The 23,684-nt window shown below is 36.7% G+C and overlaps 1 protein-coding gene across 1 annotated transcript in view; it reads right to left on the reverse strand.

Moving 5' to 3' along the window:
• The window catches only part of Hgsnat (Heparan-alpha-glucosaminide N-acetyltransferase), a 104,146-nt gene that overhangs the window by 63,690 nt on the left and 16,772 nt on the right, over positions 1–23,684 (reverse strand). Inside the window, exons 5-8 of the mRNA XM_090377329.1 lie at positions 9,762–9,813; positions 8,315–8,409; positions 7,299–7,406; positions 1,961–2,109 (exon numbers count right to left, since the gene is read on the reverse strand). Of these exons, the coding sequence (XP_090233455.1) occupies positions 1,961–2,109; positions 7,299–7,406; positions 8,315–8,409; positions 9,762–9,813 (404 nt within the window). The remainder of the gene's footprint in view (positions 1–1,960; positions 2,110–7,298; positions 7,407–8,314; positions 8,410–9,761; positions 9,814–23,684) is intronic.

Below are 23,684 nucleotides of genomic sequence, written 5' to 3' on the forward strand. Positions count from 1 at the left end.
CACCGCTGGCATGCTCGAGAGTATGCAGGGTGCTCTCCTTGGCAGTTAGTACAATTTGGCTTAGGAGCTATACATTCCTTGCTCTCGTGATCTTTAGCACCACATCGAGCACAGGCAGGGTTACCACGACAAGCTGTTTGTGAGTGGCCGTACTTCTGACATTTAAAACACCTCAGTGGGTTGGGAACGTAAATCCTCACTGGGCAGTTTAAGTAACCTGCCTTGACGGAACTTGGAGGCCGTGGGGTGTTGAATGTTAGGATGAGAACTCGGGTAGGGACAAGATTCCCATCCTTACGCATAGATATTCGCTTCACAGCTGTCACTCCTTGCTCTTTCAATTCAGAGCAGATCTCTTCTTCAGAAACGTGAAGAAGATCCCACTCTGATATGACACCTCGTGACGAGTTCAGAGTTTTATGAGGGGTTACGATAATGGGTATTCCCCCTAAAGATGTGGAATTCAAAATTTTTTCAGCATGCTTTGTATTTGATGCTTCGACTAAAATATCTCCAGAATGCAGCCGTTTTACCGATTTAGGTGAACCTGCCATCCCTTCTAATCCTTTCTGGATAAAGAAAGGTGACATTTTCCCAACTGACTGCTCTCCGGTGGAATGGAGAATGAGGAAAAGCGGTGTCACAGATGGCGTTTTCTCCTCAGTTCTGGCTCTTTTAGCAGAATTGGTGTCATTATCTTCTGATGATCGATTAGGTAGGGGCCTTGTTGGGGCCCCAGAAGAAGGATTTAAATTACTCATGAGAGTAAAGAAAAAATGTCTGATGCCTAAGTACCTCACCCACCACGGAGCCCTACGAGGGGGCGCCCACTCGTGAACTAGCAGGTACTGCGTACACGAATGGGACGCCGAGTTCGCTTAGAACACCATACCCACGTTACCAATAAGTCTTTATCCCGTCCCAGGACCAAAGGGAGGGAGACTTATTGGAACGCAGTTGACCCTAGCAGTATAGAACCACCCGCCGATTGATCCCAGTCGAGCCGGTCCGGGACCACCCGTCTTGTAGAAGCAGGGGCCAAAGTGGTGTATTAAGGCTGGGCCCCTCAACCACCAGGATCCCCCTTTCCGCTTCCACGGGTCGCGGCGCACGGCTGCACACGCTGGATTCCAAAGATGTAACCCTGGAACCAAGGTATGGGCGTTAGATCCCAGTGATGCTAATCTGGAAACCCAGCAGCATCACTGGGAGGTCCCCTCACCACGTACAGGTGCCCACGTCGAGGGGCGCTTCTGACCACTCAGCTAATTTATATATCTGAGAACATTAATGAGAAATGATGATGAATAAAGATTTTTTTTATTATTGTCAGTATCTATTAGTATCACTTATCTTTATTCATTATCATTGCTTACCAATGTTTTATGCAATTCTTATGTATATTTATAACTATCCCTTTCATCAAATTAACTGACTTCTTATCAAAAAAAACAGGGAACACTATTATAACCCTTTATGTATTATATTCAGCAGAATATGCTCTCTCATTTTTCACCAGCTCGAGGCTTGAAATAGTAAACAATGCCTTCACTTTTTGTTTTCTGTTTGCAGAGTATCAAGCCATTGCCATTCAATTCAACTGCATGGAAAATATTAAATATTTAGCAAGATAAATTAATTAACTAAAATAAAATTGCTATTCTGCCAATGCGCTGAATTATCTAGCCATCAGAATACTTTGTGCTCCCATAAACCATGGACACAATGCGGCTTCTTGAAAAAAATAGTATGTTCAATGGTTTATGTTCATTTTACAATAGTCTATATAAATATGCACATACATAAACACATACGATTTTGTATATCCCATGATTAACAGATGACATATTTTATTTACATTTTTGCAACACTATCAAATTAAAAAGAATGAAGAAGAAATATAAAAATCTTGGATATCGCTTAAAAATGTTTTAAAAAATTAAAATACAATATTACTTACGTCCATCAAATGTATTAAGCATGATACCAAGAGAAAACAGTATTACTGAGCGTTTTACAATTTTTCTAAATATCTTTACACGTGATATGGATTTTCGTAAGAGAGAACGCAGTGAAAGTGCCATTGATACACCCATAATCCAAATGAACCTAAAATATATGAAATTACATTAAAACAATGTTGCAAACTTGATTAAACTATAGCAACAGCATGAATGAATATTGCCAACAGCTGCTAGATTTTATCATTTGTTATTAAAAATCATAAAATATTATTTTATTATTTTTAATAACAAATGATAAAATGATTAAATTTTATTAAAAATTTAATCATTTTATCATTTTAATCTAAGATTAAAATATATGGTAAATTTTTAATCTAAGATTAAAAATTTACCATACTGATGGGTTAGATAAGTATGTTAACTTTTAATTTTATAGTATGATATTAACCCTGTGCAGCCCAACATTTTTGTACATCTGTCATAAAAAAAAAATTTTATGAGCCTCATGGAATTCTCTCTGCCTTTCAAACACATTTCAAAAAAGTATCAAATATATGATTCAAAGTCATGTTTTAGAATTCCATCAGGATGAGAGAAAATTTTTGTTGCCATTATTTTGTTTTAATGATAACTTTGATGTAAATAACCATGGAAACCTTTTGGATAACTCAATTTACGTGCTTGTTATAATTGTAAATATCTCATCCTAGCAGAACATATTTCGAATGGGTGGCATCTATGCTTCCAATGTCACCCTCATGTCAATGTTCAAATAATTTAGTATTAGTAGTGGCAAATGATGCAAGAAAGCAAACTTATATAGCAAACTAAAAAATGATGCAAGAAAGCAAACATCAACAACAAAAAAAAAAAAAAAAAAGTCACTCACACATTTCCCACATTACCTGTTTATCCCTTCTACTAATTTGTATAATTCTTCCTTAATTTGTTCAAACTACACACTTCCACAACACCAGAGGGAAGTTTGTTCCAACAATCAACTACCTTCAGGCTGAAAGAAGTTTCCGCACATCTGTCCAGCAACCATCCTTCCACAATTTAAATTTATGCCCCCCTTATGGACATTGTCTGAGAAAGTGTAAGGATGCCATCAACATTTAGCTTAAATAACTCAATCAGATCTCCTTGCAGGTTTACAGATGCAGCAGTTTGCACATTTGAAATCTTTCTTTGTAAGAGGGTGCTTCTGTGCTCCTGACTAACCTTGTTGCTCTTCTCTACACTTATTCTAAAAGATCTACCTTCTTCCTAGTATACAGTACTGAAGATGTGGCCTATCAAAACTTATTTCGGATCACAGCCTTGTATAAGGCTGTGATCCAAAAGAACTTCCCTATATACCTCGTGCAATGCAGACTAAAAACACCTGGCAGCCAATTAATTAATGAAAATAAGCAGAAATTGTAGAAATTTTTTAAAAATTCTAAATTTAATGATGACATCATAGTTTTACTATTTCTTTTTTTTTTAAGAGATGAATTCTCCATCATAAATTGATAGAGGTGGCAAGTATGCAAATTGAAAGAGTAAAAACTATTTAAAACAGCTTTAAATAAACCATATCCTACAAGGTAACTGGCCAGATGCACTTCTGGTAAATTACTATTTTGTCCCCAAATCATAATAAAAGCAAAGTTTTATCACATAGTATTTCAGCTATTTAGTTGAAAGTTGTTTAGTTTCGGCTATTTAGTATGGAGTTTAGTATTAAAAGTTAAATTTAATAGCTATATAGTCTTTATTACTGATAAAACAGCATAATATCATTTGTCAGTGATTCACATTAGTTCTGCATTGAGCTATGGTGGTTTTAATGATGGTAACTCAGACAGCACTGTTTAATCCTGTTAGTCATATGATGTTAGACATTTCATGCTGCTTTTATAATATAAATTTAAAATTCTCCAAGAGATGGCTAGTAATAACATTCAGCTAAAATAGATTTAAATTGTATGTAAATCTTACTTATTTAGTTTAACACTTTTGCTGCTGGCTTTTTGATCCAAGATTGAAAACAAAAGGATTGAGTCAATTTGGATTGGAAAGGGCAGAGGCATTTTTTGGGCTTTCTTCTCTATGACTAAATTAATCAGCCTCCAGTGAAGATTTCTTGACAAAAATATCTAGTTTTTCTTCTGTCAAATTGGAAGGAGTTAGTAGGATGGTTTCTCTCAAAGTGAATTAAAATTCCAATGCCACATATCTGAGTAAGGAAGCAGTGAACAAGTTACTTAAAATTTATTTTCAATACAGAGCTAGTGCAAGTCACTGTCAAATAATTTCAATTAAGAAAAATATATCGGTGTTAAGAGGCTCTATGCTATAAGGCTCCGATACTAAAAGGCCTCCTTGACAAAGATGAGAGCAACAGTGTAATTACAGTGATAACACTCAGACAAATAAAAATAGTGAATTATCATTAGGAAATATGTATATGGTAGCAAGAGAATACAGTGAAAAGTAGCAAATATGTTTTGTTTTCTGTCTTCTAACTCATAACAAAATTTGCCAAGTCCTACCTTCTGAACTTACTTCACAGTGACCATCAGTATAAATCAATAACTCAAAGCATTTCTGGTTGTCCTCTGTTTCATTCCACTATTCCTGTACTGATTTCTTTTCTCTTTATCATAAGATGATTATATATTAAAATAACTTAGTACACAAATGAAATTAGGCGCCTCCGTAGCCAGGTGGGCAGGTGCAGCAGTGCGTAGCACACGCTTCTTGATTAGAACAGGGTTCGAGCCCGTGACAACCAAATACGGAGGATGCGGAAAGGTCAGGGAATGACCACCGCATATCCCCGGAGCAACATGGCCTTAGTTGCTAATGCTCCTAAACCAAATAACAACAACAACAAATGAAATTGAGACCAATTTGGATGTATTACGAATGTCTGTATGCATAGTGAATGTCATAATGTAGGACCAACTAAATGTTTCTAAGAAAAATATACTAAACTCTGTGCACATGAACCAGATTTTATATTCTAAGGAATCACACTAATTACAAATGTAAATATAAAAAGCATTAGCAATTAACTCTTTAGGCACATATAAATAAAATCTTAAGATACCTTTTTTTTTTTATATATATATATATATAACCGATAATAAATATAAAATTAAAATCGAATTAAAACACATGCCAGTAGTAAAGCAAAACTGTAGAGTGAAGATTTAACATAAAAATTAAATAAACAGGAAGGGGGAAAGTAAAGGTAATAAGATAGAAACTGTAGCAGTAAGCCTCCAAATAATTTAGAAAATTCAATTAAATCCAATTAATAGTAAATCCATATTAATTTTTAAAATATAAGGCCAATTATACAGAAATTTAGCGGCACCCCCCTAGTAAGGTACCAGTTCTGAAAGACATGAAATATTGCCAAAAAGCACTAAACGAACTACTAAAATAAAACAAAGTAACAAAATAATAGACTGACCATTATGCCCCATATCAACAGAGGACCACGAGGCCAATAATGGTCATGGAATCGCTAGACAAATGCAAACCGACTGAGGGACCAAACCACCCTGCCATCCCTCAATCGAACCACAAATGCTGAGGATTTGCATAGTGGTGGTCCTTATGCAGTGAAAAATAAACTATAGAGCAGACTAGCACTCAAGAGCAGAGCCACACCACCGACATAATGTAAGCTTAACCAGCTTATATAGATAGAAAAAGGAAAATATAAAAAAATATAGATGGCAGTATAGGCACAGCTTTAGCACATCAAACCCACTACTAGCACCTGATTTACATATGTTTAATTAATGATATTAAGAAAATAAAATAAAATAAATATAAAGCTATCATTAAAGGCAGCAAAAATACACATCCTCCACATGATGCCCATTACATAACCAATAATAAATATAAAATTAAAATCAAATTAAAATACATGCCAGTAGTATGGCAAAACTGTAGAGCAAAAATTTAACATAAAAATTAAATCAACAGGGAGGGGGAAAGTAAAGGTAACAAGACAGAAACATTTGTCTAGAGATTGAAATGCAGTGATTCCATGACCATTATTGGCCTCGTGGTCCTCTGTTGATATGGGGCATAATGGTCAGTCTATTATTTTGTTACTTTGTTTTATTTTAGTAGTTTGTTTAGTCCCTTTTTGGTAATATTTCACGTCTCTCGGAACTAGTACCTTACTAGGGGGGGGGGGTGCCGATAACTTTCTATATAATTGGCCTTATATTTTTTATTTTAATAAAGATTTACTATTAATTGGATTTAATTGAATTTTCTAAATTATTTGGAGGCTTACGGCTACAGTTTCTGTCTTGTTACCTTTACTTTTCTCCTCCCTGTTGATTTAATTTTTATGTTAAATTTTCACTCTACAGTCTTGCCATACTACTGGCAAAACTGTAGGGTGAAATGTGTTTTAATTTGATTTTAATTTTATATTTATTATCAGTTATGTAATGGGCATCATGTGGAGGATGTGTATTTTTGCTGCCTCTAATGATAGCTTTATATTTATTTTCTTATTTATTTTATTTTATTTTCTTAATATCATTAATTAAACATATATATATATATATGAATACGGTGCTGTTTCTTGTATTCTGTCAATCTTGTGAACTCCTCTGACCGTTTGGTCGTCCCGGAGTATAAACAGAAAATTTATTTATTTATTTATATAAAATGACATCATTTATAGAAGAAGAGTATACTAACATACTGGGCTGGTCCTGCACAGAGTGTATCATCAGTATTGAGTCATCAGAGCATATTGATGTCAGCTATAATGTGCATATGCACGACTCACTATGGCACGATTGATCTAATTGCACAAATCTGCAGTTGGCCGCTGTGAGTTATAAAATGTGCTGCATTGCTACAGTCAGTAAGATAGCTAGAGGAGCATATCAGCAAAAGACTTAGTTACATAACACAACTTGGTCTTTTACTGATATTTTGCAATATTATGAAAACTTAATTAAATTATGTTAAAATTTTTATTTTACTATTTGGATCATACATTAATATCAAGGTAACTTACTTTTATTAATTATAATAAATTTTCATTTTAGCAAAATTTATAATAATAACAATATGAAAAATAAAAATTGTTTACAGGGGGTTCTATTATCATGAAAATAAAAAAAAATATAAAAAACTATAAAAACTAAATAACAATGACCTGGTATATTGGAACAATTAAATTTTGTTAATCTGAAACTTCTCTATATTGTCATTTCATAAGTTATAAACTTCAACATTGCTAATTCAAACTTTTATCACTAGATAAATGATTAAATATGAAATTAAATAAAAGCAACAAACCAAGGGAAAACAAGGTCAGCTACAGTCAGTCCATTCCATGTTGCATGGTGAAAAAACACATATTCACCTCCACCATAATTGACAAATATCATAATAACAATTGATATACTGAAAAAAGAAATGGTTAATTATTAGCTAATAAACAAATTACTTATCTAAAATACAAATTAAATTAAAATATTAAAATTCAAAATTTGAATTGCAAATTAAAATACAAATTACTTGTATTTTCAATTTAATTAGTAAAACTAAAAGAATATTAATTAATTCCATTACTGAAAATTTCTCCACATATAAATCTGAGTTGCATATATTGAAATTTGTATTATTATATTAACTAAAATGCACATTTCATCATATTATATTTAATTTAATTTAATTTATCAATCTTAACACGATTCTTTAAATTACAGCTTATATTGTTGTATCTATTACAGAGTATCCTCTCCTTCTTTCCTCTCTTCTGTTTTGGCCTGATAATTTGATTTCAATGTAAATTCAGAAACTAGCCTATTTCCTACTTAATTTGATAAAATTGTCTATTCTAGGTGTTGGGGATTCTGTAATCAACATCTACTGCTGCAATAAACTAGAAATAATATACAATATTCTTCATCGCCCTTATGTTGCCATGTTACGACCTTTACTTATCACATTAAAATTTAATAAATTAAGTGGTAACTTATGGAATTCATTTTTTTTTTAAGCTGACATTCTAACGTAACTGCATTGACCTCTAGGTGATTTATCTAAGATACCTCAGGCACTATTAATATTTATATTTTCTCTCTGAATTTCAATAAGCATTACTGTAATTTTGCTAAGATTTGAGACTCACATTGTATTCCTTCATTAACTCCTGGGGATAGCAAATAAACAGGATTATCTGCATTAAACAGGTAGTTTTTTTTAATTTGCTATAATTTCTATATAAATAAATACTTAATCTTTATGATCAAACAAGGCAAACAACTTTAAACAAGTAAAAGATAGAAAAGCTAACATATACAACATACCCTCTAACTGTATCCAATGAACGAAGCCTACGTGGTTTCAGATGCTTATTTCTTTCAGCTGAACTGCTGACAGTATCCTGTGAAACTGAAAATCCCTAAAATAGAAAGAAAAAAGTAAAAAGATAAAACTTGCCTTAGTATTATATTTCACTTGTGTATCAGTTGAATAAAGACAAAATTTTATATGCTTTGCATTTTTATACCACTCCATTCATCGTGCTATGTTTAATAACTGCCACAAGAACAGCAATTAATGGTTCAATATTGCACAAGATGCTGATAAAACGAACAACACACACGCACACACACAGTAACTAAAAATTTTATGATCTAACCTCCATTTCTTCATCCTCTCTACCCTTTCTTGCTTGGTCATCATATGGTTCAATTTCACAAACAGTATGCTGATATGTTTAATATTCTTTGAGGAGGCAACAATAAAAGGCCTCTGCCTTTTATTGTTGCCTCCTCAAAAATCATAGTGCTAGAAACAACAGTAATGTAATTATTACAGCAAAATGATGTACTTAACTGGCCCAATCTAATGCAAGACAGTCTCTGATCATTCAAACATTATTTTAGAGACTGTATTATCAGCTGAGTTCAGTCTTCCCATAGCTGTAGCAAGCACATTTCCAGGATGGTTAATTCTCAAACTTACTGTTATAACTGTACCACAGATGTCCAATAAGCTGTCTTAATCTGAAGCACAGCATTACATAAAAACAATTACAGCCATCACATGTACTATGTATTTTCATATTTAGTTGTTTGTTTGTTATTTGGTTTTTAGGAGCATTAGCAACTAAGGCCATATTGCTCCGGGAATATGCGGTGGTCATTCCCTGACCTTTCCGCATCCTCCGTATCTGGTGGATCACGGGCTCGAACCCCGGTCTAATCAAGAAGCTTGTGCTACGTACTGCTGCTCCTTCCCACCTGGCTATGGAGGCACCCATATTTAGTTACATGCATGGAGATCATTTATACATTCTGACACTGCCTACACTTTTGATGTTGTTATTTGGTTTTTAGGAGCATTAGCAAATAAGGCCATATTGCTCCATACAATTTTGACTGTTGTCATCTCTACTATTCAACAGGTTAAGGCTGAATTGTTTTAAGGTAAACACTGAGGCAACTAAAGTCATTATTCCACCCCCCATGGAATTTCCAAACAAACAAATATTTTTACACCTTCACCTGGTGAAGCTGTTTTCCCAGAATCCATGCCGGTTCTTGATGCCCCTAGACATGCATTATTATCCTTAAAAGGCAACCTGACTAATTCTTACCCTCAAAAGATGGAATTTTATTACAGAATTCTTCTTATTTTCGAATATTTTCAAAAACGGTATATTTCAGATCAAAAAACGAATCAAGCAGTATTCTGTATGCTTTGTTTTTTGATCTGACATACCCTGACAAAAAAAAGGCCAATACTTACTGCAGAAATGTCATAAGTGTCTTTGAAAAGCAGCCCTCGAGATGATCCATACCTGGAATAAATAAATTAACCAATCATTTTAACTGTACATTCAAAAAATACTAATAATATAAAATTAATGCCTATTAAACAGAATAAAAGTAAGCCCTAATACTTGATATATTTAGGAAATTAAAAATCCAGATGAATATACATTTCTTTTGTGATTTGTTCTAATGTATTAAACTAAAATATATAATTAACATTAAAATTACAAAACATTAAAGGAAACTAACTTTTATAATTAATTTTGCAAAATTAATTACAAATCTGTACACACAAATTATATAGTACATCACTGTTCTGACAAAAAAAAGCAATAATTGATTTTCAAAATTTTATAAAATAAGCATCACTTTCTGAATTTAGGTAACACGAAGGATGAAAAAGGGTTTTTGCATAATTATAAGTCATCTGTTATGAGAACCTGTTGTAATAGGTTTATGTGTGTTAGTTGTCATCTATGTATATTTAATGCAGATTGTTTTATTATCTTTGTTTTTCTTTGTATAAAGTAATTTTCTCATAATAAATGAGGAGAATTGATACCACAATAATAGTGTGACTTCCCCATACAATTTTTTTGTGTGTGTATGGACTATTTATATCAAAATATAACATCAGTCTATAAAATAAAAATAAAAAAAAATTAGAAAACAGGCCTTGAGTGTATATCACTATAATGTCTAGTAACAACTGACAGGCTAGTTTAAGTTGAACTTTATTAAAATAAATAAATAAATAAATACATAAATGAAGTATTAAAACAGATATAAAATAAAACAAAACAGTTAAAATACATAAAAGCGTTAAAATATATAAAAAGCAATAAAAAAGAAGCTTTTGGGGCGAGGTATCGCTCATCAGCTAGTTAGTGTATGGTACTCACAGAGAGAGAGAGAGATCACTGAATTATGACCACCCCTATGAAAACTGAATAAGACCCGCTGACCACGTGAGGTAAGAGAGTGCGCAGTTAGTCGACCTACGTAGCATAGAAAAGGTGTCAGTGGTTCAGTAGGTTGTAAAATTCCAAGCATGATGGGCTAAAGGGAGGATTTATCGGATTTTTATCGGATTTTGACATATTGTGGGTGCTTGATGAGCTGGTGCCTCGATTTTCCAAATGGTTGAACTGGTGGGATGTTCAAGAGCCGCCCTAGTTAAAGTGTACCAGGACTGGTGTCAAAATGGTCACACAACGACCCGACGGCAAAACTGCAAAGGTCAGTGAAAGGTTGATGTTAGAGGTGAGCGCCAGGTCCGACGACTCGTACAGGCGAACAGGTGCAGCACTGTTGAAGAGCTGACTACCCAATACAACATGGGCCAACCCAGAACTATATCCGGCATGACCATGAGTCGCACGCTTGCACGTATGGGCTATACCAGCAGATGACTCCTACGGCATCTTCTCCTAACCAAGGTTCATCAGTGTAAAAGATTCGCCTGGTGCAAAGGGCATGCAAGTTGGACGTTAGAAGACTGGAAGGTGTGCTGGTCAGATGAGTTACATTATTTACTGCACACCGTGGATGGTCATATACGGATTTGGCATCAACATGAGGCTCTTGATCCAACATGCTTGGTATCAAAAGTCCAGGTCGGTGGAGGCAGTTGTATGGTATGGGGCATGTTTCACAGGCAGGAACTTGGACCCATGGTGCATGTGGAACAACGTATCAATGGTCTCCACTATCGTCAACTGCTTGCTGACTGTGCACACCCCACTATGTTACACTTTTTCCCGAATGGCGATGGTGTCTTCCAAGATGACAATACGCCGAGCCATCAGACACTCGTGCAGGAATGGTTTGAGGAACACAGTGCTGACTTCCAGCATATCAATTGCCCTCCGAACTCCCCCGATATCAATTCCAAAGAGCACTTGTGGGACATTATGGAAAGGCATATCAGGCATCTGGCATCACCTCTATACCTGCATTGCTGACCGCATTACACACAGCTTTGTGGGCCATACCTCCCGAACACTTCTGATATTTTGTCGAATCAATGCCAAGTCGGATAGCTGCTGTAGTGAGGGCAAAAGGAGAACCTACAAAGTATTAGGTAAGTGGTCATAATTCAATGATCACTCAGTGTGTGTTGGTGTGTGCGTGCGTGTGTGTGTGTGTGTTGGTGTGTGCGTGCGTGTGTGTGTGTGTATATATACAGGGTGTTTCAGTTAAACGTTTCAGAACTTCTAAGAGGGGTAGGGTACATCCTGACAACTCGAAATCATATAGCAATGTGGGGTCGGAAATGCTTTCCTGAAGCGGTGTTGTACACAGAAGCACCATAAAGAAAAGAGACCGTAAGTGAGAAATCGTTTTAATAATACATTAAAAGAAGCAAAAGGTACATGGATTAAAGTAAGTGTTCGAAGTTTCTTCCACGGGCTACAATGCACGCCTCACATCTCCGACGCATGGACATCCGAACATTCTGGAATACTCCAGGCGAATTTCGAATTTCTTCGGCAGCTACTGCGATTCTTGCAACCAGCTCCTCAGCATTGTCAACAGGGGTGTCATAAACTAGCGATTTCATATGACCCCAGAAATAAAAATCAAGACATGATAGGTCGGGTGACCGAGCAGGCCAACGCACGGGACCACCACGTCCGATCCACTGTTGACCAAATGTGACATCCAGGTAGTTACGAACATCTCCGCTATAATGGGCAGGGGCTCCATCGTGTTGGAACCACATTGTCTGTTGCGTCGATGCAGAAATCTGTTCATCTCTCAAAAGTTGTGGCAATACTTGCTGCAGAAAGATCAAGTAGATAGGTCCGGTTAGACGACACGGTAACAGGTAAGGTCCGATGAGGTGATCTCCCATAATACCGGCCCATACATTGACCGAAAATCGAATCTGTGCTGCACGACGTCGTATTGCATGCGGGTTCTCGACCGCCCAGATATGGTCGTTATGCGTGTTGAAAATTCCTTCCCTTGTGAAGGATGCCTCATCGGAAAACAACACTTCAGCAGGAAAAAGGGGATTTGTAGCACATTTTCCAAGGTACCACTGTGCGAAAGCAAAAAGAGGTGCATAATCCTCCGGTTGCTGTGTCTGGACACGCTGCCTGGAGTATTCCAGAATGTTCGGATGTCCATGCGTCGGAGATGTGAGGCGTGCATTGTAGCCCGTGGAAGAAACGTCGAACACTTACTTTAATCCATGTACCTTTTGCTTCTTTTCATGTATTATTAAAACGATTTCTCACTTACGGTCTCTTTTCTTTATGGTGCTTCTGTGTACAATACCGCTTCAGGAAAGCATTTCCGACCCCACATTGCTATATGATTTCGAGTTGTCAGGATGTACCCTACTCCTCTTAGAAGTTCTGAAATGTTTAACTGAAACACCCTGTATATATATATATATAAAATAAAGTAATAAAGTTAAACAAGCTTATTTTTGGATACCAATTGGGAGATCAAGACAAAAGCTGGACAACCATGTGTATGCTGCATATTGTGTTATGTAAACCTCATTGAATGTTGAATGAATGAAAGGAAGAAGTGCACCCCCATTTCACTGTTCCCATTATATAGTATGAACCAACGAGTCATAATGAAATTATGGACTAACTTATTCTGTAAAGATATAACACAAAATAAACAATGAACTGGCACACTGTGACTGAGCAAGTTATGCACAAAAACATCAGAAACCAAACACCATCCACAGATTATTAAAAGTTAATTATATTCACATGTCATTTTTTTGCAATTTTAAGATTTTTGTTACAGATTGCCCTTTCACCAGAAAAGAATTGAAGATATTCTGTTCATTCAGATAAATCTGTATGTCTCAAAATAAAAAAATATTTTTCTTGAAATAAAAAAGTATTATATTCTTTTTATGCACAAAAACATCTGTAACCAAACCCCATCCACAGATTATTAAAAGTTAATTATATCACACACGTCATTTTTTTGCAATTTTAAGATTTTTCTTACAGAATGCCCTTTCACCAGAAAAGAATTGAAGATATTCTGTTCATTCAGATAAATCTGTATGTCTCAAAATAAAAAAATATTTTTCTTGAAATAAAAAGTATTTTATTCTTCAAACTCAGCTGTCTAAACAAGATCATATATCCCTATTAGTGATTACCATAACTTTTAATCTCTTTAGGGGCGTAAGCAAATCCCAAATACTGCTTCCTCTGCATCTAAAAATCCTTTCTCTTTTGCACTTGGTTTTCTTCTAAGCAACCATTCACTATGTAAGTAAAAAAAAGTAAAGTGCAGCCATTATCAACCCACTGCAGGGTGGAAGCCTCCTCAACAATTCATGCTGAGGGAAATGGACTATAATCTGCCACGCTGGTCCAGTGCGGGTTGGCAGATCGACCGTATTCAGCAGTCAGGGGCGTGAACCCCGGTCTACTCAAAGAGCGTGCGCTACTGCACTCCCGCTCCTGCCCACTCGGCTACGGAGGCCGTATTCACTATGTACAAATCTCAAATCTGTCCTATCATGGAATTTTGTTCAAACATCTAGGATGGTGCACTGAAAACCTCTCTTGGCTTCTAGACTCCATTCAAAAGTGGGTGGTGAGGTAATTAATGATGCAAACCTTACAAGGTCTCTCTACTCTCTGTCTCATAGATATTCTGTTTCTGCTGCATGCCTTTTCTATAGATAGCTTCAATGGTCACTGTTCTTCTAAAACCTTGTTCAAACCAGGTCAAACAAGTGTAACAACCAGTCAGTATCCACTTATTGTCCAACTTAAAACTCACAGAACTGACTTTCCTTCTTCCTCATTTATCCCTTCAACTTCTGTTTTCTGGAACAACCCTCCTTCACATGTATTTCTTGAAAATTAAGATGTACAGAAATATAGGAACTCCTCGACTTACGCAACACTTGACTTATAGAAATTCGACTTTGTTTTTCCTGATCCGTGCAAACTTAAAAAAATCATGGAAGCATATTTTGCATTCCGTAGGAATAGATGGAGGTATCGTGAAAATATCCCAATAACATTTTTTTTTTTTTTTTTTTTTTTTGCAATTCATTCCAAGTCCTTGTAAGTTGAAAATTTTGCTATATTACTAAGCTATTTATTTCTCTAAAAGGTCATATTTATAATGGAAATTGCACTACCCTTTCATCATTATCATATGTTCCCATTACAAGGATCAATTTTGAACGCCTTTGTGATATTTTTCTAAAGCACATTTCTGGAGGTTACAACCATAAAACAATTTGCACTTTCCGGTTTATTGGGCTTTTTTGTTAGTGCAATAAATGGGTAGTAAACTCGATCTTATTGCATTTGTGATAATGCCGATAACTGCAATTGTGGGTTTTTACGCTATCATGGTGAAACGTGTTCCCCTTCACTGAAATCTTCAATCATATAAAAAACAAATTTTCAGAAACTTCTCTTCATTCCTATTTACTATTTACGTATTACAATGATGAAGGGAAAGCGACCAACGAAAAGTGCAAGTGGTGGTAGTGCCAGGAAATGAAACAAAATTCATTTAGAAATGAAGATGAAAATGATTAAGAAGTACGAAGCAGGACAAAGTTTATCATCTATTGCAAGGGAATTAGGTCTCGCTGCTTCAACAATGAATACTATTTTAAAGGGCAGTGCACGTATAAAGGAACAGGTCAAAGGATCAACAGTGATCACAAAACAGCGTTAAGGTGCTATATCGAAGATGGAACAGCTGTTAATAATATGGATAGAAAATCAGATTCAGAAGCAAGTGCCCCTTAGTCTAATGACCATTCAAGCAAAAGCAACAAGTATTTATAAAGATATTAAGAATAAGTACGGCAAACCACAACCCAAATTCGAGGCAAGCAACGGATGGTTTAATAGGTTCAAGCATCGCGCTGGTTTCCACAATGTTAAAGTATGTGGTGAAGTAGTAGTAGTGGCACTTGATGCAAGAAAGCAAATGTAGGAGCTTATGCAGCATCAGCCAAAAAAAAAATCACACCATACCCTCCAATTGCCTGTCCAGTTCCTCCTTAAATTTATTTAACCTATCAACTTCCACAACGACAGATGGAAGTTTGTTCCAGCAATTAACCACCCGCTGGCTAAAGGCAAATTTCCGCACATCTATTCTACATCTATCCTTTCTTAATTTGAACTTATGTCCCCGTAGGTTCGTATTCTGAACAAGTGGGAGGATCCCATCAGAATTCAGCGTGCTCAACCCATTCAAGGCCTTATAGACCTCAATCAGATCACCGTGCAGGTGCCTAGTCTCCAGCCACTGCAATTTGCAGAACTTAAGCCTCTCTTGGTAAGAGGATCCCTTCATTCCCCTCACCAATCGTGTTGCTCTTCTCTGTACACGCTCAAGCAAATCTACATCCTTCCTAAAATGAGGCCTCCAGACCTGTACGCAGTACTCAAGGCGTGGCCTGACCATTGCCTTATACAGAGGGACAATCACCTCCTTTTCCCTGCTAGCAAAATTCCTATATATCATTGACAAAACCCCATGACCTGCCCTAGCAGCCTGTCTACATTGCTCAGAAAACTTCATATCTGACTGCACAATTACTCCCAGGTCTTTTTCATTTTCTACCACCTTAAGTGTAGTACCACACAGTTGGTACGTTTCTCTGGGGTTACTTCTACCCATATGCAGTACTTTGCATTTGTCAAGGTTAAACTTCAGTTGCCACTTCTTAGCCCATCTGCCCAAATTATCTAGATCCTGTTGCAGTAGCACACTGCCATTACTGTCATTAACAACCCTGCCAACCTTCGTGTCATCTGCAAACTTCGACATTAAGCCTGATATACCTTCATCAATATCATTGATAAATATACAAAACAACAGTGGACCCAACACCGAACCCTGTGGGACTCCACTAATAACATTAGTCCACGAAGAGCAGCACCCATTGATTACCACCCTCTGTCTTCTCCCACTTAACCATCCTTTTATCCATTGTAGCAACTTACCCTTAATACCATTCTGCTCCAATTTGTACAGTAGTCTTCCATGCGCAACAGTGTCAAAAGCTTTCCTGAAATCCAAGTATATGATATCAAAATTATTTTTTGCATCCAGTTCCTTTGTGACCACATCATAATAACCAATCAAATTTGTCAGACAAGACTTTCCCTTAACAAACCCATGCTGTGTCTGAATTATTGCTGCAGTCTTGTCTAGATGATCCTGCAATGCATCTTTAACCAGTGACTCCATTATTTTACCCGGAACAGAAGTTAAACTAACTGGTCTGTAATTATTCGTGTCACCCTTCGAACCTCCTTTGTGAATTGGGGATACATTTGCACATCTCCAGTCCGTGGGAACCTCCCCTGAATCCAAGGATGCTCTCATAATTATGGCTAAGGGTTTGCTTAGTTGCTTTGCCGCCTCCTTTAATATAACTGGATAGATCCCATCCGCCCCAGGTGCCTTTCTTATGTTTAACTTCAACAATTTCTCCTCCACTTTGCTCTCAGTTATTACAAAATCATTAAGCACACTGCTACAATTTGATAACCTTCTTCCATTTTCAAACTGCAGTCGCTAGTGCCCATTCTGCAGCTGCAGAGAAATTTTGAGATGTGTTGGAAAAAATTATTGATGAAGGCGGCTATTCAACAACGTCGACGAGACTGCTCTATATTGGAAAAAAATGCCGGATCGAACATACATTGCCAAAGAGGAAAATATAATGCCAGGTTTCAAGGTATCAAAAGATAGGGCCACGCTCTTGCTTGGGGCTAATGCAGCAGGATGTTACAGATTAAAACCACTGCTTGTGTACCATTCTGGAGATCCTCGTGCACTTAAGGGTATCAATAAAGCCACCCTACCAGTGCATTTCCAATCGAAACAGAGGGCATGGATAACAATATCTCTCTCTGAGGATTGATTTAAATGCTGCTTCATTCCCAAGGTTGAAAAATATTGTAAAGACAACGATGTTCCTTTCAAGATTTTGCTTCTATTAGATAATGCTCCTGGACATCCTACACATCTAGATGATTTCATCTGAACGTGAAAGTCATATTTCTATCGCCAAACAAGACTTCACTCATCCAACCTATGGATCGGGGTATTATTTCAAATTTAAAAGCATACTATTTACGCACAACATTTGCTCAGGCATTGTCTGCTGTAGACAGTGAGAAAAATTTTACGTTAAGAGATTTTTTTGGAAATCTTAGAATATTTACCACGCCAATTTAAACATTAATAAGGCCTGGGTGGAAATTACTAAAAGTTGTTTAAATGGCGCATGGAAGAAAATATGCCCACGGCAGGTAAAAGGCCTCGAAGGATTTGAAAAAGATGAATCATATGAAGCGGTTACAGATAAGATTGTAATGGTTGCAAAGCTACTTCAGTTGGAGGTTGATGGCAAAGATGTGGAGGGGTTAATAGAGGAAGAAGAGAAGGAATTATCTAATGAACAACTTATTGACTTTCAAGCAGCTATAGTGAAAGAAGAAAATGCTGGTTAAGCTCAAGATGAGGAGCTGAGACGCTTCATTACCAGAAAGATGGCAATGGCATTTCCTGAAATTGCATCAGCAAGGCGAGGTTTAAGAAGATGGATCCTGACAGCAAACAATTCTTAAAAGTTAACAGAGGTGGTGAATGATATGCTTGCTTGCTACAAAGAAATCTACGATGAAAAGAAAAACGCCACCATCCAGTCATACATTAATATGTTCTTTCATAAGGTTGAGCAGCTTCTTAATCTCCACAGCCCTCAACCTCTGCAGCGGCGCACTTATCAGCTGAAGATGACAATTCTGGGAGCGATGCTCGAGAGGTAAAAAACTTACTGATATTATGCCTGTCTCCTCTTTTTTTTTGTAATTTTATAATTTTGAAATTTTTTTAAATTGCATGCTTTTGTAATTTTTCCTGCGCATGATATAAAAAATTTAATAAATACAATAACTATAATTCTATTTACATGTTCGTCAAACATTTCTTTTTTGATTCAATGAATTCAGCGAGCACAGTTGCGAGTGCTGCACAAGCATGGGGAAATTCCTCGACTTACATAGCGTTCCGTGGAACGCTACCCTTACGTAAGTCGGGGAGTTCCTGTACAAGTCTTAGTAATATGCATGGGTTGAAGGTTAAGAAGATATGATACTTGTTGACTTGTCAACAAGTATCTTATCTTCTCAACCTTCAACCCATGCATATTACTAAGTACTATAGGTTCTGCGCCTCCGTAGCCAGGTGGGAAGGAGCAGCAGTGCGTAGTACATGCTTCTTGATTAGACCGGGGTTCGAGCCCGTCACCACCAAATACGGAGGATGCGAAAAGGTCAGGAAATGACCACCGCATATTCCCGGAGCAATATGGCCTTGGTTGCTAATGCTCCTAAAAACCAAATAACAAACAAACAAACTATAGGTTCTAATACTTTTCATGTTTGTGGTTTCATAAAAAAAAAAAAAAAAAAAAAGGAAAAAACTCAAGTTTATAAATACAGTAAAACCTCGAATTAATATGGAGGTAAGGCCTGTCCACTAATTTCAACTGCCTGAAAGGAAATGCCAATCTCACCAGAGTGACTAAAAAACTATGAAAAACTGCTGTACTAATTAGCATTAGCAAAGGCATATAATGCAAGAAAGCAAGCTTATGCAGCATCAGCAAAAAAAAAAAAAAAAAAAAACCCCACTCCCATTTCATCCCCCGTTCATTCAAAACACCTGTCTAGCTGAGCCTTAAATTTATTTAGGCCATCAACTTCCACAACAAGGGATGAAAGTCTGTTCCACCAACCAACTACCCGCCGGCTAAAGGCAAATTTCTGCACATCTATCCTACATTTGTCTTTCCTCAGTTTGAATTTATGCCCTCTAAGGTGATTATTCTGAGCAAGACAAAGAATCACATCAGCACTGAGCATATTCAAACCATTCAAGGCTTTATACACCTCTATCAAATCACCTCGCCGGTGCCTAGTCTCCAAACACTGTAATTTGCAAAACTTAAGCCTTTCTTCATAAGAGCAACCCTTTGTTCCATTCACTAATCTTATTACCCTTCTCTGTACTCGTTCCAGCAGCTGTACATCCTTCTTCAAATGAGGCCTCCAGACCTGTATACAGTACTCAAGGTGTGGCCTGACCATTTTCTTATACAAGGGAATAATCACCTCCTTATCCCTGCTAGAAAAATTCCTGTACATCATTGACAAGACTCCATGAGTTCCTCTTGTAGCCCATCTGCACTGCTCAGAAAACTTCATATCTGGCTGCACAATTATTCCCCGGTCCTTATCATTCTCTACCACTGTCAGTGTAGTACCACAGGGTTACTGTTTCCCATATGTAATACTTTACATTTGTCAATGTTAAACTTCCTTTGCCACCTCTCAGCCCATTTGCTCAACCTTTCCAGATCCCGTTGCAGCAGCATAGCGTTAGTAGTGTCCTTAACAACTCTGCCAACCTTTGTATCATCTGCAAACTTGGACATTAAGCTTGATATACCATCATCAATATCATTTATAATTACTGAAAACACTAATGGACCCAACACTGAATCCTGAGGGACTCCGCTAATAACATTAGTCCACAATGAGCAGTGTCCATTGATTACCCCTCAGCCATCCCTTTATCCATAGCAGCAGTCTTCCATGTGCAACAGTATCAAAAGCCTTTCTAAGATCCAAATATATAATATCAAAGTTATTCCCTGCATCCAGTTCTTTTGTGACTGCATCATAGTATCCAATCAAATTGGTCAGGCAAGACTTTCCCTTAACAAAACCATGCTGTGTCCAAGCTATAACTTTAGTCTTTTCTAGATGATCCTGCAGTGCTTCTTTAACCAGTGCCTCCATTAATTTTCCTGGAACAGAAGTTAAACTCACAGGTCTATAATTACTTGTGTCAGTCTTTGATCCTCCTTTGTGAATTGGGGTCACATTTGCAATCACCAGTCTATGGGTACCTCCCCTGAGTCCAAAGAAGCTCTCATAATTATGGCTAAGGGTTTGCTTACTTCCTTTGCTGCCTCCTTTAATATAACCGGATAGATCCCATCCACCCCGGGTGCCTTTTTTATGTTTATCCTCATCAATTTCTCCTCCACTTTCCTCTCAGTTATTACAAAATCATCTAGCTCATTGCCAGAGTTTACTTCACCTCTGGCATTCCCCTTCTGAATAACTCCTCATGTGTGAAATTAGATGTAAAATATTCGTTTAGGTTGTTAGCCACCTGAGCAGGATCATCAACAGTTGAACCGTCAATATCCAGTGGACCAATCTGATTCATCCCTTTCCTTCTAGAGTTTACATAGGTAAAGAATTCTTTTCTGTTTTTCTTTGCATCCTTTGCCAAGGATTTCTCATAATCTGCCTTTGCCTGCCTGTGTGGCTTCCATGTCACCCATTAATTTATATGTATCCCATGCATTTTTCTTCTCTGCCATGTCTCATTAGTTCATCTGACATCCATTTAGGCCTAAACCTTGAACAATATTTCTTAGTTGGTATGTAAAGCCTAGTAGCTTCCAAGATAAATTCTTTGAATGCTTCCCATTTTGAATTTGCTGTTGGTAACATCATCAGTTGGTCCTGCTGTATAGAATTTAAATACTGTCTCAGACCATCGTAGTCACCTTTATGAAAGCAAAAACCCTTCCCTTTATCCCTGATGGTAGTTACCTCTTTGAGTAAATCCCAATTCAGCACACTGTGATCACTACCACCTAGTGGTTCCTTTATCTGCAGATTCTTAATGCATGAAGAATCATTGCTGATAATCAGATTAAGAGTATTATTCCCTTTAGTTGTCTCCCGAACTTGCTAATGAAATAAAAAAACATTAAAAAATGTTGTAATACTATAATTTACTTCACTTATCAGTTTGAAGATAAACTAATGAAGTTTATTACTGTGTCTAGTGATTGTTTGACCATTCAGTTATAACTCGGACACAGCATGGTTTTATTAAGGGGAAGTCTTGCCTGACCAATTTGATTGTATACTATGATGCAGTCACAAAAGAACTGGATGCAGGGAATAACTTTGATATTATTTATTTGGATCTTAGAAAGGCTTTTGATACTGTTGCACATGGAAAACTGCTGCACAAATTGGAGCAGTGTGGCATTGGAGGCAAATTGCTGCTATGGATAAAGGGATGGTTGAGGGGGAGAAGACAGAGAGTGGTAATCAATGGACACTGCTCATCGTGGACTAATGTTATTAGCGGAGTCCCTCAGGGTTCAGTGTTGGGTCCATTAGTGTTTTCTGTATTTATAAATAATACTGATGATGGTATATCAAGCTTAATGTCCAAGTTTGCAGACGATACAAAGGTTGGCAGGGTTGTTAAGGACACTACTGACGCTATGCTGCTGCAACAGGATCTGGAAAGGTTGAGCAGATGGGCTGAGAGGTGGCAAATGAAGTTTAACATTGACAAATGTAAAGTATGACATATGGGAAACAGCAACTCCAGAGCAACATATCAACTCTGTGGTACTACACTGACCATGGTAAAGAATGAAAAGGACCTGGGGGTAATTGTGCAGGCAGATATGAAGTTCTCTGAGCAGTGCAGATGGGCTGCAAGAGTAGCTCATGGTGTCTTGTCAATGATATACAGGAATTTTTCTAGCAGGGATAAGGAGGTGATTATTCCCTTGTATAAGACAATGGTCAGGCCACACCTTGAGTACTGTATACAGGTCTGGAGGCTTCATTTCAAGAAGGATGTAGAGCTGCTGGAATGAGTACAGAGAAGAGTAACAAGATTAGCGAATGGAACAAAAGGTTGCTCTTAAGAAGAAAGGCTTAAGTTTTGCAAATTACAGTGTCTGGAGACTAGGCACCGGTGAGGTGATCTGATAGAGGTGTATAAAGCCTTGAATGGTTTGAGCATGCTCAATGCTGATGGGATTCTTCCTCTTGTTCAGAATAATCACCTGAGAGGGCATAAATTCAAATTGAGGATAGACAGATGTAGGATAGATGTGCGGAAATTTGCCTTTAGCCGGCAGGTAGTTGGTTGGTGGAATAGACTTTCATCCCTTGTGGAAGTTGATGGCCTAAATAAATTTAAGGCTCAGCTGGACAGGTATTTCGAATGAACGGAGGGGTGAAATGGGAGTGTTTTTTTTTTTTTTTTTTTTTTGCTGATGCTGCATAAGCTTGCTTTCTTGCATCATATGCCTCTACTAATGCTAATGCTAATTTACTGCTTTGGTTAGAAGACAGTACTGTAATGGAAAATTACAGTACTGTCTTCACACTCACAAGGGGAACATTTGTTTCTCATGCTCAGCGTTACTTATTCGAAGTAATGCAATACCTGGTACCTCATGAAGGTAGTCACAATATAAGATGCAATTAAAAACGATGCCTTTCACACTATGTATGTAGTTTAATTTATGGGTAAACTATGGTGTATCTACACCGATATTATATAAATTTCACTTATATGCTGAATACTTTTCCCATGATGCATGAATTTCAGCTTCTTTACAGTTTCTTCATAATAGCAAGAACTGTAAACATGAATATAGATAAAAATATTTCAGCAAATTACTTTGAAAGTCATAAAAAAAAATTTTTAAAAAATACTTCATACAGTATTTTAGTTTTTCTATTTATTCAACCTGTTTGTAGAGATCAATGAGAACTGGTAATCGTGATATACTTAAAAGTTAAGTTTGAAGATTAAATGCAGAAGGCATAATATGATATCGGTTTAAATTAACTATATAATATCGGTGTAGATACACCATAATTTACCCATAAATTAAACTAGTAGTGTGAAAGGCATCGTTTTTAATTATATCTCATATTGTGGCTACCTTCACAACATACCAGGTATTGTGCTACTTTGAATAAGTAATGCTTCTCTAGTAGAGAAGACTAAT

Source organism: Mastigoproctus giganteus, chromosome 7, assembly GCF_048544385.1.
Source record: "Mastigoproctus giganteus isolate SK-2022 chromosome 7, ASM4854438v1, whole genome shotgun sequence".
NCBI classification, from domain to species: domain Eukaryota; kingdom Metazoa; phylum Arthropoda; class Arachnida; order Uropygi; family Thelyphonidae; genus Mastigoproctus; species Mastigoproctus giganteus.